Consider the following 13,871-nt stretch of genomic DNA (forward strand, 5'->3'; position numbering starts at 1 on the left):
ATTACTTGCTTCCTCCTTCAGCAAATTTCTCGTTGCTTCTCCTGACAACCCACACTTGAGAGAGAGCATATTATATAATATATCATGGGCTCATTTTGCTTCTCTGAGGGCTCCTCTAGAATCCGCACGTCCGCCGAATTTGTGCGTGCATGCGCATGCATTAATGAGGGAGAGACAACGGACGTGCAAGAACCTCCATCCTCCTTTTTTTATTTTTTATGACTTTCGCTCTTTTGCGCGTTCAGACAAGCGGAGAGAGACCATTCCTTCTGTGACATTATCGAAAAGAGCCACTGCGTCTTGTTGCCTTTTGGTACCGATGCAGATGCAACTACATGAAATACAATTTTACTATTTTTTTTAGGGGTTAAAGATTAATCCCTAAAATTTTTTATGTAATTAATTACTAAATGATTAGTCAAAATTTAGGTGTCAACAAACTGGAGCATGGATATTTTTTAAACTCTCTTGCCATTATAAATGCAAATGTAGCCCTTGGTGATGTTACGCTAAATTACAATGGGCCAAATAATATGATCTTGCAACCGCATCCGCTACTGGAAAGAACATTTTACAGAAGTACATTCTTACAGATTTCTTATCACCATGGAGCACTAACCTCCTCCTGGAACACATGTTCATGCATTCCTTCAGTGCCAACCGCCATGTTTTCCTCCAATTGCAATTTCATATACACAAGAATTTTAACATTTGACGTTAGCTTTTCCCATAAGAAAAATATTTTTTATTTTTAAAAATTGAAAAAATACCCAAAACTCAATAACTATTTAGCTCCAAAGTTGGATTTTTTTTTCATTTGTAAAAGCAAATCAGATATCTATCAATATAATTTAAGAATTTCAATAAAATTATCTAGAGACCAAGTTATGGTAATAGCCTGGAATAGTCAGTTAACCATCAAATAGAAAAAAAAAATATCAGCATTATTATAGCAAGGGAACTATATGAATTCAAAATTTTTGAATATATATAAATAATATATTATTATATATGTTGACCTTACTTTTCGTGCGCGAGACAATATTTGTATTTTCCCACAATATTATAGCGGGTGGTCACTCCTCGCTGCTTTCTCAAGTGCGTCCAGTCACTCCCTTTTCTGATTCGTCTCCGTTTGGAAAGCCAGAAAGTGAAGGAAAAAGCAGCAAGAAAGTGAGAGAAAAAGGCGAGAAAATCCCCTTAGAAAAATCATTCCGCCCCTCCTTTCAATTTCAGCTCTCAATTGGTTGGTCTGGAAAGGCCTTATTCTCTGCTTCACAATGGAACGAGTGCATCATAACTCTAGTATTGCATTCAATTGACTTCCCATCGGGTGTTTCTCCTTCTATCCATTATGGAATTCTGCTCGACCGACAAACGTGAAATCCACTCCGAGTTTTCTCGAAGCACTCCTTCTATGCCTCAGAACCAATACTAGACGTACCAACGGGTTCGCTCTTCTCACCAAGAAGCAGGAAATGAATCACAGTGAAGAAACAAAGAAGGCAATTAGCACGTACCTCGTGCTCCTGCTGGGACTCCCTTTCCCCATACTCTCAAACACAGAGGCCCTGGAATCCTAAGGAACAAAAACTTGCTGGAGACGTCATGATGAGATAACGCCAAAATTTGAACCTTTCATTGAAGAAAGATACAAATTAGTTTAGCAAAGTATCTCTAGAACCATCCCAAAGATTGACTCTCCTAGTGTTATCTGATATTCAGGGAACGTTGAAGAGAGGAAAGCTGCTAATGAAGATCCTATCGATGTGAAGAGGTACATCGACCTCAAAAATCCTTACTTTGTGACAGTGGTCCAGGCTCTAAGAAGTTCTTGGTATGCTTGCTCTTCGATCCCGTTTTCGTCTCGCATTGTGTATCCTCTTAAAGTGTGATCTTGTTATGAATGCTTTGCTCTTGCCTTCATAGATCCGCAGTCTGTCAATTTTGCTGCCATGTCACTCTTTCTTTCTTGCTCTACAGAATGATCATTACAGAACACTTATTTTTACAAATGAGAGATTTTGGCCTAGAATTATTGACATAGAGTCCTCATCGCATTCACCTGTCTTGTTGCAGTATGTTCCACGCAGTGTCCTTATCGATTATGAACTCAAGTTACCTCAGGCCGTTTTGTTCCACGATCCCACTGGGAGGACATGGAGAGGGACAGTTAAGGTGTGGACAGACAGCCGCACCTGGATCACCGGCTGGGGGGCCTTATGCCGCCATAACAATTTAAAGATTAACAACCGGTGTATATGTGAGCTTCTGGAGGAAAATGGAGTCACCGATCGCATCATTAAGGTTCACATCATAGGAGGCAACAGTACCTGAAAACCCCAGCTCGTGGTGCCCAATCTGATCTGGGACTTTGGCTAGCTGTGATTAATTTTTCATGTGAAAGTTCCAGTTATTTGAACGGTACTTTATTAATATGCTGGACTTCAATGTGGTTCCTGTTGTGTCATCTGTTCAAAACAATGTTATATGCTTTTATTCGGTTCTTCAGTTCTTGCAAGTCTTGTAATTGCACTGGGATTTATTAGATAGAACAAGCTGGCATGAACGGGTAGTCCATATTCACTGCAAACCAAAGGCTCTAACTTCATTGCTTTTCTTGGACAATATTTGAAGCTGCAGCAAATCTGCCCTCGAGCCAACCACACTCACCTTATCCTTTCTCTATCTCCCATTCTTCCACATACAAAGCCTCACTTTGCTTCCCTCCACTTAGTTCAGCAAGCTCAGAGAAGTAACCCGCCGCTTAAAAAAAGGTATTGAACATTTTCAACTGGAAATAGGCACACACACATTGTCTTCCCAGAAAGATCTAGCTCTTCTCACTGCTGTGAAATGTTCTTGATTTCTAATTAGGCTGTGGAATTCCAGGATATGGCAACCACCTCTGCTACCATCGCTTCTTTGGCTCTCACTGCCTCTGCCTCTGCCTCTGCCGTGAGCAAAGGAAAGAGGACGAACAATCTGAATTACATAACAGGAATGAATGCATTTGGTGGGCTAAAAGCTCACAACAGAGTGGCTTCCCTAGGAGTCCCTGTGTGCACTGAGCAGTCATTTGCAAACATGGTGGGCTCTTTGAGGTCACAAGGAAAAGGCAGAGGCGGAGGCACTCTGTCTTCTAAGTGCAATGCTGTTGGTGAGATATTTTGGATTGCAGCCATCATGAACGGCCTTGTTCTAGTTGGTGTTGCAGTTGGGTTTGTTCTTCTCAGGATCGAAGCCTCTGTGGAAGAAGCCGAATGAGATGTCATAAGATAATTTCATGATAGGTTGCAGCTTATTGTATTCTTTGCAATGATCTCATTCCTTTAGCTACTGTCAAGCCAAAAGATGACGATTTTGTATGTTTCTTTCTACTAAAGATTGCATTCAAATCAGATTCTAACCTGTGCATCTCGATGGCTAGTTTTCATTGCAAGGATCATGTGTTTCATGTCAAGGGCTAAATTGGCTTGGTCATCATTTACTTGGCAGCACATACAGGAACTTTTACTCAAACAGCATCAATACATTAAAGTCACAGAGATTAAAATGGAAAAATTGGAAGGAATTTGGACTGAATTCTGATGAGGCATTTACAGCTTACAAAAAGTACTATCAGAGAGTCTGGCAGCAAGAATTTTCTGAACAACCATTCTTAGACATTAACTGTCATTTTCAGGCAACCATGGCACGCGACATACTTTGCAATGCAACAACAAATGCAAAGTTGTGGGCCTCGCTCTGTGTACTTGCACAGAAATGCTATCTCCCTCCAATCAGGGACTGCTGATCTTGAAACTTATGTCCTTTCCTGTCAACCACACTCAACGTTGACAATGAACAATGGGGCTGCTAACTCTACTACTTGAGAAAAGATTTGTTGCGTTTGAGATTCCTTCGGTTTTATGTTGTCTAGTATGTATCCTATCCAAAGCAATAAACGCATAAGCTTTCATCAAAATTAGAAGACAAGTACTGCATGAATAATTAAGTGCCTCCGATAACATCTTTAAACTTTGAAGGATGAAAAAAGATCTGGTTTCACATGTGGTTCTCTAATCGCAAAACATGCAGCTGTGGTTGCCCTTTCTAGACATGACACAATTTCATCTGATCAATACGTCTGAGTTGTGTCAATGGCACCTCGTGATAACAGAGTTTGTGACTGCCATTGCACAGATGTACAAGCAAAAATGTCAGCACTGTCTTCTAGTTGTCGATGCTTGTGGGATGCAATTATGCTACGAGATCTAATTCCAATTGAAATGAAACTTCTGTCAAAGTCGACATCCCATAAGATGTACCACTCCATTTAACTGGACTGGATTGCAGAACACAGCAAACAGGTTAAAGACCTCTGATTGATGTGATACGCAACGAGTACTTGCACAAGTACACTCAAACCGATGCACAAAGTAAGTTGTGTTCCAATGTGTGTTCCTTCTTTTGTTTTCGTTTTCCGTTCCATTTTTTGCATAGTTGACATAGTGTACTTTTGGAATGTATAGGGATCTCTGGGAATGATCCAATCAGATGTAATGAATTAGCAGATCCATAATCAAGCCTGAAGATTTTCATGATTAGAATACCTTCCCTTAGAGGAGGTAATATGGTTATAAGCAGACTGTCGTCGCTAACACCAGTGATTTCTCTTTTCAAATGAGGCTAAGAATAGTCATTGGTTGTATTAGGTGATCTCGGGTCTCTCTCACCTCAAAAGTTAGCTCAAGGGGTGAGGTTTTCCCTCATGCTTGTAAACTAACCATTAGCCCCTTCCACAATCAATATAGGACAATTTCAACAATCTCCCTCTCAAACATCAAGCCCTGAATCAGAGGCGCAACAATCTGTAACTCTCCTGTGTGACTCTTGAGTCTAAATTTACTGGCAAATTGGGCTCAAATACCAATATTGGATGATCTTGGGCTTCTCTTACCCCAAAAGCTAGCTCAAGGAGTAAAGTTTTCTTTTGTACTTATAAATTGACCACTTGCTCCTTCCACAACCAATGTAGGATAACCTCAACAAAAGTCGGACATTCTTTTTTCTCTCTATTGGATGGGAATTGTGTGCTTTGACTTGCTTTCAAGATAAGATACGGTAGAAGACAACTCTTCTGGTCAGGTCATTTTCACCAAACACTGCAATGCTTAAATGTAAGAGAATTGCATTGCGGATATAATTTCTTCCAAGAAAGGGACAGAGTTCGCAATCTGCTCACCGTCCAGCCCGTCCCTGAAAAGATTGACCTATTACACTATTTCCCGTTTCTGAGGATTAAATAGCGATCAAGCCAGAGAGAATTACTTGTGAACAATACATAAATACATAGTTTTAGAATCCAAGGAGAGAAAACTCTCTCTCTCTCTCTCTCTCTCTCTCTCTTCTCTCGCATGCGCACACACGTGTGCAGACGTGACTGGTAGTAGAAACTGTTCTCTTCTAGATGGATCGGTGGCCATCAATTTTAAGAGACTTTTCTTGCCTCCTACAGTCCAGTCCACTCACTCCCCTCAGAAAGAAAATAATGTGTTCCCATTGTCCATATTCATTTTACGGATCAAGTAGATGATATGACATTCAACAAACAATTTGGCTGGCGCTTGGAAAGGAAAGCATATATTCTCCACATATCGCTCATTTGGCTGTCGGTTTTATCCTCCGCATCATCCATGAAACAAGTCTAGATAATGGTGTATCACATTGCGTTCCCATAAAGTCTTCTAAGCCTTTGTCGTATCAGCAAAACAGGCCATCCGAAGTTGCTCACAAACCATCTCAAGACTAACTGCAAACCATGGAGCTGCTCTCCCTCGACCTTCAAAAGATTGGCCTTGCTGTTCTTCTAGTCATCATCTATCTCAGTGCTTCACTGCACAGATCCAGAAGAAGCAACAAAAGGGGCCAAACACTACCAGAGGCAGCAGGAGCATGGCCTTTGTTTGGCCATCTTCATCTTCTGGGGCCAAACAAGCTACTGCACAGAATCCTGGCAGTCATGGCCGATCAGTATGGACCGGCCTTCTCTATCCGCCTTGGCATACTCCGAGTACTCGTGGTAAGTAACTGGGAAGTGGCTAAAGAGTGTTTCACTTCAAATGACAGGGTCTTTCCCACCCGGCCCAGATCACTATCTATCAAACTCATGGGTTATGACCATGCCATGCTTGGATTCGCTCCTTACGGTCCATACTGGCGTGGTATGAGGAAGCTCGCCGTGGTTGAGCTCCTCTCAAACCACCGGCTCGATTCGTTCAAGCATGTGAGAGATGCAGAAACCAATCTTTTCGTCAAGGGGTTGTACGAGAAATGGTTAAGCAACGGTGAAAACCCAGTTACAGTGGAGATGGAGAAGGATTTTGGGCATGTGGCTATGAATATAACGGTGAGGATGGTCGCAGGAAAACGTTATCTGAGTGGCAACGAAGGGGATGAAGAGGAGTCATCAAGATGCCGCAAAGCTCTGGGAGATTTCTCCCATCTTGTGGGGGAATTTATGGTCTCAGATGCAATACCTTTTCTAGGATGGCTAGATGTATTGAGGGTAAGAAATGTTTAAACATAATCAAATCGTTATCGAATCGATCAACCAAAAGTTTGATCCAATCGACAAGCAACGCATGTATCACACGAATATTCTAATAGCTTTGTCTATTGTGAAGGGACGTGTGGCTGAAATGAAGAGGACCGCCAAGGAACTGGATTGGGTCCTGGGAAGGTGGGTCGAGGAGCACCGGAAAAGAAGGGCCGTCGCAAAAGTCGAGGATGATGAGCAAGACTTCATTCATTTCATGCTCTCTGCAACGGAATTGGAGGAAGGGAAGTACTCTGTTCAAGAGGCTGATACCATCGTCAAGGCCACTTGCTTGGTAAACCTGTTAAAACTTTCACTGCAAAACCTTCTCGATCATTTTTTACATTTTTTTCTTCTTTAAGGCTGGCTAGCTAGCAGTTCTGGTCCGTGTTTGTGCGCCTAGTTCCCAGTCAGATTAACAAGTTAAGATGTAGAAGTTGAAGTAAGTGATAGCGAAAACCTCCTTATAAGAAATTCAAACACGATTGATTCCAGGTCAGGACCCACGACCAGGAAAGTCTAGCCAATCAAGGAAATCTATGCAACTGCTTTAAAGGGTCACCACACATTTCAGGAAAAATCTATGCCATGATAGACATACAAATTAGTCATTACACAAACTTACGATGTCATTTAAAACGAAAAATCGAGAGAAAAAAGGGCTTCTTCATTTAATTATTTCCAAAATAACCTAAAATTCAAACTTCTACAATGTCTCCAAGTGGCAATATATCATATCAGCAAAAAACATTTCAATGCTCGTATAGAAAAGAAAAGAAGAAAAACAAAACATTGCAATGCTTGAATATTAGAAGATGAATATGTTCTTCATTTTACAATCTTTTGGACTCTTACCCTAAATCGTTTAATTAACTACAGCAAGAGCACAAAACTAGCCACTGGAAAATGATACTCATTTATATTGCAGAGTATGATCTTGGGGGGCAATGACACCATAGTGTTGACTCTTACATGGGCACTATCCCTTCTCCTAAACAACCCCCACTCGCTAGAAAGGGCACAAGATGAGCTGGATGTCCAAGTTGGCAAGCACCGCCAGGTGGAAGAATCGGACATAAAGAACTTAACCTACTTACAAGCTGTAGTCAAGGAAACACTGCGTATTTACCCTGTACTGCCACTTTCTCTACAAAGGGAAGCCATGGAAGACTGCATCGTAGCCGGCTTCCATGTCCCGGCAGGTACGCGCCTTATGGTTAACTTGTGGAAGCTGCAACGTGACCCCAGAGTCTGGTCACACGCATCAGAGTTTCAGCCAGAGAGATTCCTGACCGACCATGTTCATGTGGATGTTAGAGGTCAATCTTTTGAATATATACCATTCGGTACTGGTAGGAGGATGTGCCCAGGGGTCTCGTTTGGCCTACAGGTAGTGCAACTTATTCTCGCCCGGCTGCTTCATGCATTCAAACTGGAAAGAGTCTCGGGTTCAGAGGTTGATATGAGTGAGAGTCCTGCATTGACAATGCCCAGAGCAACACCACTGGAGGCTGTACTTACACCAAGGTTACCAGCCACATGCTACTAAGCGTTTACAGAGAAAGCAACAAGTCAAGTGTGTCCCATGTCTGTACCTATATTCACACTACATATCTGCCTGTACGCATAAGTTAAATGGAGTTCCCAAGTTTGCTCTGCCTTGCCTTGTCAATCATTTGCTGCAATACATCTCTAGCCTAATTTCTTCTGAAAAAATAACATGGTTAAAGTTTCCTCATATTGATCTGCCACCTCCCTTATCCAGTAAAACAGCCATGATGCTGGTTAAGTCGATGTGACAACCCAAATCTGATCCCAGCCAGGTGCTGATGTGACCCTAATCACCCTTACATACGCAGCAAAACATATCCCTTCATGTGATATATTCAACTTTCAAAACATAGAGGTATTAATGGTATCTTCTCAAAGAAAAAAAAGAACTGAAGCATGGATCTTTTTTAGACTCTCTTGCCATTATAAATGCAAATGTAGCCATTGGTGATGTTACGCTAAATTACAATGGGCCATAATATGATCTTGCAACTGCATCCACTACTGGAAAGAACATTTTACAGAAGTACATTCTTACAGATTTCTTATCACCATGGAGCACTAGCCTCCTCCTGGAACACATGTTCATGCCTCTCCGCATTAGTCTTCAGAGATTCTATATCAGCATCGAGTCTTTTCTTCAACTTCTTCAACTTCAATAGCCTCACTTGAACGGTCCTCATCTCCTCCTGGACCGCAGCTTGCTTATTTTCAGCATCTCGATACCTCTCTAACTCCGAAGCGACATTCTTGATTTGGTCCAACCGAGCACGTAAAAATCCAACTTTCATTCCCAAAAGCTCAAATCCCTCCAAAGTCTTGTCCCACATCTCAAGGTCCGCTCTTGAAGTGGAAAGGTTGCTAGCTTTAATTGCATCTGCAATGTTGACCGTCTCAGAAATCATCTCAGCAGCCAACTTGTAATTAATGCTCTTGAGAAGGTTGTCATGCAGAAACCCATTCTGACTGGAGCAGAGCTCCAAATATCTTGTCCTCTGGTACTCAGAAAGGTCAGAGTCAATAGCTGTGCCACTGACAAGTACAGTCAGACTGCCGTTGCTTGTTGCCTCTCCGCAATCAATGGCAGATATTGAGTTTGAGAGTCTAGTCCCATGTGTGGCATCTGGACCGATCTCATCACCCAACTTGCCAGGCTGATCAGGCGTGCATGGGGGATTAGTATCCAAAACCATCAAGCTTTTGCTTTGAGCATTGTCAGGAGATACGTCTTGTGAAACAGGTCCTGAACTTGGGGTCTTCTCGTTGGGTATGACTTCCTTGTCCATGCGGTTTTCTTTAGCATTTTGGGAACATTGAAAAGTTAGTTTCAGAGACTTTGCAGAAGCATTTGGAAAATATAGCAGAGGGGAAAATGTGAAGATCTACAGTTTACCAGAATCATTTTGTTTTCTGGATGCATCCAGACCAAAAACCCCTTGGGAATTATTCCCTCTCACAATGTGTACCTACAGTAAGATCAATGACAAGCGGATATGATCAACTATGAAACTAAACTTTAATCTTGGTCATCAAAGCATGATCTGGCTAAGAAATGTTAACAGAAATCTGGAAAAATAAGAAAAAGACAAGCCTGTTATCTCTTCTCTCAGTTTCTTTTGATTTGTCACATTATTAGGGTCACGGTGGTAATTGTTTACATCCCCAATATCATCTTCTTGATTTTGACTCAAGCTTATACACATGCTACCAGCATATTGTGGAAATTATGCGATACTATATCATGCAGAAACAGTCCCAGACCTTAATGAAATTTACCAGACAGGCCACAAATCTCAATCCTGCTGCTCCAAATAAGTGGGCAATGATCCTGAATACTAATATCCAATCCTATCACCGGGCTATTCCTCACTAAAATTACTCTTTCCTCTTCCTGCCTTCCACAATCACAGCTAGGCAGTGCTAGTAACACACTGATTTAAATTTGCAATACTAGGCTCTGTTTGCTAACTGCTACAGATCTCATAGGGTGGTTGTGCTGATCTCAAAGCATTTAGAAAAGCATTCAGGACCATCAACTGCCTCCTTTAGTTTCCCTAGCAAGAGAAGTACTCCATCTTGAAAGTTTGCATGAAAGTGATGACGTATGACTTATTGTATGAAATTTCAAATAAGTAAATTAGAAATAACCCCAATTCAGCAGCACTCTCTTAGCTATCACATCTTACAGTGAACTACCATCCATTTCTTTCTCAGGTAGAATGGCATTTCAAACTCTTTGTTTTTTTTAAATATTTATTACAGATCAAAGAATCCATTATCACCAAAATAAATCAAAAGAATCTTGCTTTGCTTTATCACATATCCAAAACTAGCACCAGTCTAGATAATTTCTATTCTGTCGTATTCATCAAACAAAAACAAAAGGGGTTACCTTGAAGACGGAAGCTCTGACCAACTGGAAAACTAGTACATCACCCTCCATTAATTCCCGTGCACTTGAGAACTTTTTCCATCCAGCACTTAGTGCTGTCTTATCCACAATGTAGTTTACAGGGTATTCGTCCCCATTCTCATCTTCCAAAGTAACAGTGATATTATTTCTGGGCATATGCAATTTGCAGAATGGCATGGGAAGATGCTGCACGAAAGGAATGGGGAAGTGAAAATCTCAATTTCCTCCAAGGACTTTTCTCATTCAACTGTTAGGAAAGAGTTCTGGACTCACCAGCCAAAATCCAGTAGTAACATTTGACCGCACCATAGTCTTCAGGAAGCTAGGGATTTCAGCTGGCAAATTTGCTCGAAAATCTTCTGCCCGCTCCATGGCAGGAGATTTCCCCCCAACATGATCATAGTGATATAAATCATCAATAACAAGTCTCTTCTGTCTGAAAATAAAGTGGTTGCTGAAGCGGTCAGACGTTAGTTACTGAAGTTTATTGCGACTTGAAGAAGAGTGAAATTACCGACCTTTTTGTCTCCCTATGGTAGGTTGATGCCACCTGCTCATGTATCGTGAAAGTTTATGATCAATTAATAAGAGGTATCAATGTATGCACTTTTAGCTGATAATAAAGAACTGCATCTAATACAACTAGATGACAAGTTCAGACTTGAAACACACAGGAAAAAGAAAAAGGCCAAATAAGTAACCCGAGAATTTAACTAGGAGCAACTGCAAACTTTTTCCGCGTATCCAAGCAAGTCAACAAACTTCTTGTACTTAGGCATCAGCATTACCAAATCAATAATATAATGAAGTAACTCCAATTGACAACAAAAAACACAAAAAAAGAGTAACCCTTTTCCCAGACACAGCACCCCAGTGGTCAAGCTAGAGAAAGAATTTGAGAAAAGTCAGGTTGATGTTGTTTTGGTCATTGCAGTTAGACTGACACCTGCAAATTCTTCAACATGAAAGTGTTCAAGAAATATAGTCTTAAGTCCAGGATATCTCATCAAATGTGATGAGGGAAAAGATAGAGTTTTTGAGAACTTAAGTTCTGGTCCTAGTGAAACCAACATCAGCAGTTTTCCTAGGTATTTATCTAGGAATTCTTAAAAACTGCCCTAAAACTGCCAATGAAAAACTGGGCAAACTTGCCCAGAATGAAAACTAAGCAGTCAAAAGCTTCCTAATTTGAAAAAGAAAACCACATGATGCCCGTCTGGTGGCTCCTTTCAGAATCCTAGAGCACAAATTCTGAGGAAACTGGATGCATGAGTACACATCACGACGAACTCTGATCATCATCAGGCTCCATTTAACAAGTTCAATCAATCCTGGAGCGTTTGGCCATTCTTGCGAAGGCACGAAAACAGGAACAAACAATCTCGCCCTTCTTCAGGATCAAACAAAAACCCTAGACAAGAAGCGTCCTAAACACTGAAGTGGCAACCGCATGCAGTACACGAGCACAAACTCCGACCCATTACTTCCCCATTCTTCAAGACAGCTGCACACATTGAGGATAAGCAAATGACCCCCCAAGCTCAACCGGTCCTGAGAACGGGAGTCTACGACGATTGCCAACTTCAGGGAGGTCGAGAAGTAAACAGTAAGAGAGAGACATCCTCACTTGTTCGGACTTGGGATCTGGATCCACCGGCTTCTTGACTACCAGCGACATCTCGATCTTGGGTCGTCCTTGCTGCGCTCTTTCTGGGCAGGAAAACCCAGAAAGGATTCAGGGTAAAGATCAATCAATCCCAACACAGAGAGATAGAAAGAGATGCTGGGAAGAATCAGTCAGGAGAGCTGCGAATCCTAGTCAGACATTTTGGGGGTTCTGCATCGTCGTTCGCTCACCTGAAATGCCGGAGCAGGCCTCTCTCCTCGAAAGCCCGACGTTGTTGTCACGCTCCTCCGTTGCCTTTTCTGGTCCGGTCTTCCATGAAGTCACTAGGAACCAAAAACACCGGGTGAATCCGAAGGGATGTGTCCTAGCAGCGACAGCTTCTCCTAGATTTTTTTCACCTAGTGGTATTAAACTCCCGTTCGGGTGGCAAATTTAATACCGTCCGCCGTGCGTATTCGACGTCGAACCAGCGGAAGAGGACGTAGATTCATGGTGGAATCAGCATACAGACCTACGTCAAGATCAAATTTTTGTAGACAAGATCAAATTTTTATCGACGACAAAGCAAGAGTCGAAGCTCCGATTTCACCTCCGTGTAAATAGAACCCGAGATTCTTGCATTTTTGTCGTGGACCCACTAACCTTAACATCGAATCTTGAATCTTGAAACCTCTTCCCTAATCTTCTCGTTCTTGGTCTTGCGAAATATCTAAAAACTTGAGGTTGGATGGTCTTTTCCTACCTCTTTTTTTATGATAAAGATTTCTGATGAATTCATCCTCAAAAACCATTTTTTTGGTCGAAACCCATCTGATCAGTAGCTAATTACTGTATTTATTAGACAATTTTTTTTGGGGCGTCAAATCTTTCAGATGATTAACCAAATGAGGAAGAGGTCTTTTTTTCTTTTTTTTTTGAACAGAAGGAAGAGGTCTTTGAAAAGGAAGGTTTTCACGTTTCACTACTTTAAAAATCATCTCCAATCTTCTTAAGATTTTCTCACTTAATTGTCCACCTCAAAAGTTGTCATGCTGTCTTATTTACTCGAGTAGTTTAGATTACATTTTGCTAGAATATTGCATGAAATTAACTTGGGATCAAATGCGTAGGATGTTCGTCATTAAAGGTGATGGGTTCTTAAAGTGAGGTTTGTCGAATTCATTGGGCTAGATTTTCAATGGGCAAGTCAGATTCCTCTTATTTTGTAGGTTAGGGCAATTAGGAACACGAGTACCTTTATACTCATACTTTCACTCTCTCTTTTTCTGATCAAGTGTCTAATTATATAACCACAACATTGTACCCCAGCATTATCTATATTAAGTAAGTTTTCTTTCACATGTCCTCCTCAGCATCCGTACATTTTTTACGCATCATCCTTCGGCGTCACCCAACGAGGATGTTGGCTTAATTCAGTCGAAGTCAGAGAACTTAATTAGAAGTTAACTTGGGATGAAATGCATTAGATGTGGGTGAACTTACTTCTAGAACATTAAATTTGATGGGTCTTAAGTGAGGTTTGCCCAATTTAATGGTCTAGATTATTAGGGGCAAGTCAAATTCCTCTCATGGCATAGGTAACTACAATTGGGAACATGAATAATTTTCATACTTATGCTTTAGCATTTCTTTTCTAATCAAGTATATGTTTGTATAATCAAGTCCTATTACTTGTACAAATGGTCTAATCAGATTCTTCT

The 13,871-nt window shown here is 41.2% G+C and overlaps 3 protein-coding genes across 4 annotated transcripts; 2 read left to right on the top strand and 1 right to left on the bottom strand.

Moving 5' to 3' along the window:
- Positions 1 to 499: 499 nt before the first annotated feature.
- LOC104418792 (B3 domain-containing protein Os01g0234100) lies at positions 500 to 12,757 on the bottom strand. 2 transcript variants are annotated; one of them, XM_039301784.1, is made up of 8 exons: positions 12,402 to 12,757; positions 12,172 to 12,254; positions 11,063 to 11,094; positions 10,818 to 10,980; positions 10,524 to 10,730; positions 9,525 to 9,597; positions 8,704 to 9,425; positions 500 to 625 (listed from the first exon to the last, which is right to left on the bottom strand). In XM_039301784.1, the coding sequence occupies exons 2-8, from the start codon at positions 12,220 to 12,222 to the stop codon at positions 602 to 604; spliced, it is 1,272 nt and encodes a 423-aa protein (XP_039157718.1). In that variant the 5' UTR covers positions 12,223 to 12,254; positions 12,402 to 12,757; the 3' UTR covers positions 500 to 601. The 2 variants fall into 2 exon arrangements, with proteins under 2 accessions (XP_039157718.1, XP_010028536.2); XM_010030234.3 differs by lacking the exon at positions 500 to 625 and having other exon boundaries at positions 8,437 to 9,425; positions 12,402 to 12,756.
- On the top strand, positions 2,896 to 3,267 carry LOC120288217. The gene has a single exon (XM_039301785.1). The coding sequence runs from the start codon at positions 2,896 to 2,898 to the stop codon at positions 3,265 to 3,267; it is 372 nt and encodes a 123-aa protein (XP_039157719.1).
- LOC104418791 (cytochrome P450 CYP82D47) lies at positions 5,616 to 8,252 on the top strand. Its single transcript, XM_039301783.1, has 3 exons — positions 5,616 to 6,550; positions 6,669 to 6,875; positions 7,509 to 8,252. The coding sequence occupies exons 1-3, from the start codon at positions 5,804 to 5,806 to the stop codon at positions 8,127 to 8,129; spliced, it is 1,575 nt and encodes a 524-aa protein (XP_039157717.1). The 5' UTR covers positions 5,616 to 5,803; the 3' UTR covers positions 8,130 to 8,252.
- Positions 12,758 to 13,871: the final 1,114 nt, after the last annotated feature.

This window comes from Eucalyptus grandis, chromosome 9 (genome assembly GCF_016545825.1).
Source record: "Eucalyptus grandis isolate ANBG69807.140 chromosome 9, ASM1654582v1, whole genome shotgun sequence".
In the NCBI taxonomy this organism is placed as follows: Eukaryota; Viridiplantae; Streptophyta; class Magnoliopsida; order Myrtales; family Myrtaceae; genus Eucalyptus; species Eucalyptus grandis.

Bases quoted from the DNA above. Each gene is read 5' to 3' on its own strand.
- LOC104418791 (XM_039301783.1), top strand. From the start codon at position 5,804: ATGGAGCTGCTCTCCCTCGACCTTCAAAAGATTGGCCTTGCTGTTCTT. The intron at 6,551-6,668 runs GTAAGAAATGTT...TCTATTGTGAAG, and splicing joins GATGGCTAGATGTATTGAGG to GGACGTGTGGCTGAAATGAA. The intron at 6,876-7,508 runs GTAAACCTGTTA...TTTATATTGCAG, and splicing joins TCGTCAAGGCCACTTGCTTG to AGTATGATCTTGGGGGGCAA.
- LOC120288217 (XM_039301785.1), top strand. From the start codon at position 2,896: ATGGCAACCACCTCTGCTACCATCGCTTCTTTGGCTCTCACTGCCTCT.
- LOC104418792 (XM_039301784.1), bottom strand. From the start codon at position 12,222: ATGTCGCTGGTAGTCAAGAAGCCGGTGGATCCAGATCCCAAGTCCGAA. The intron at 11,095-12,171 runs GTGAGGATGTCT...ATACATGAGCAG, and splicing joins CAGATCCCAAGTCCGAACAA to GTGGCATCAACCTACCATAG. The intron at 10,981-11,062 runs GTCGGTAATTTC...CTTTATTTTCAG, and splicing joins TACCATAGGGAGACAAAAAG to ACAGAAGAGACTTGTTATTG.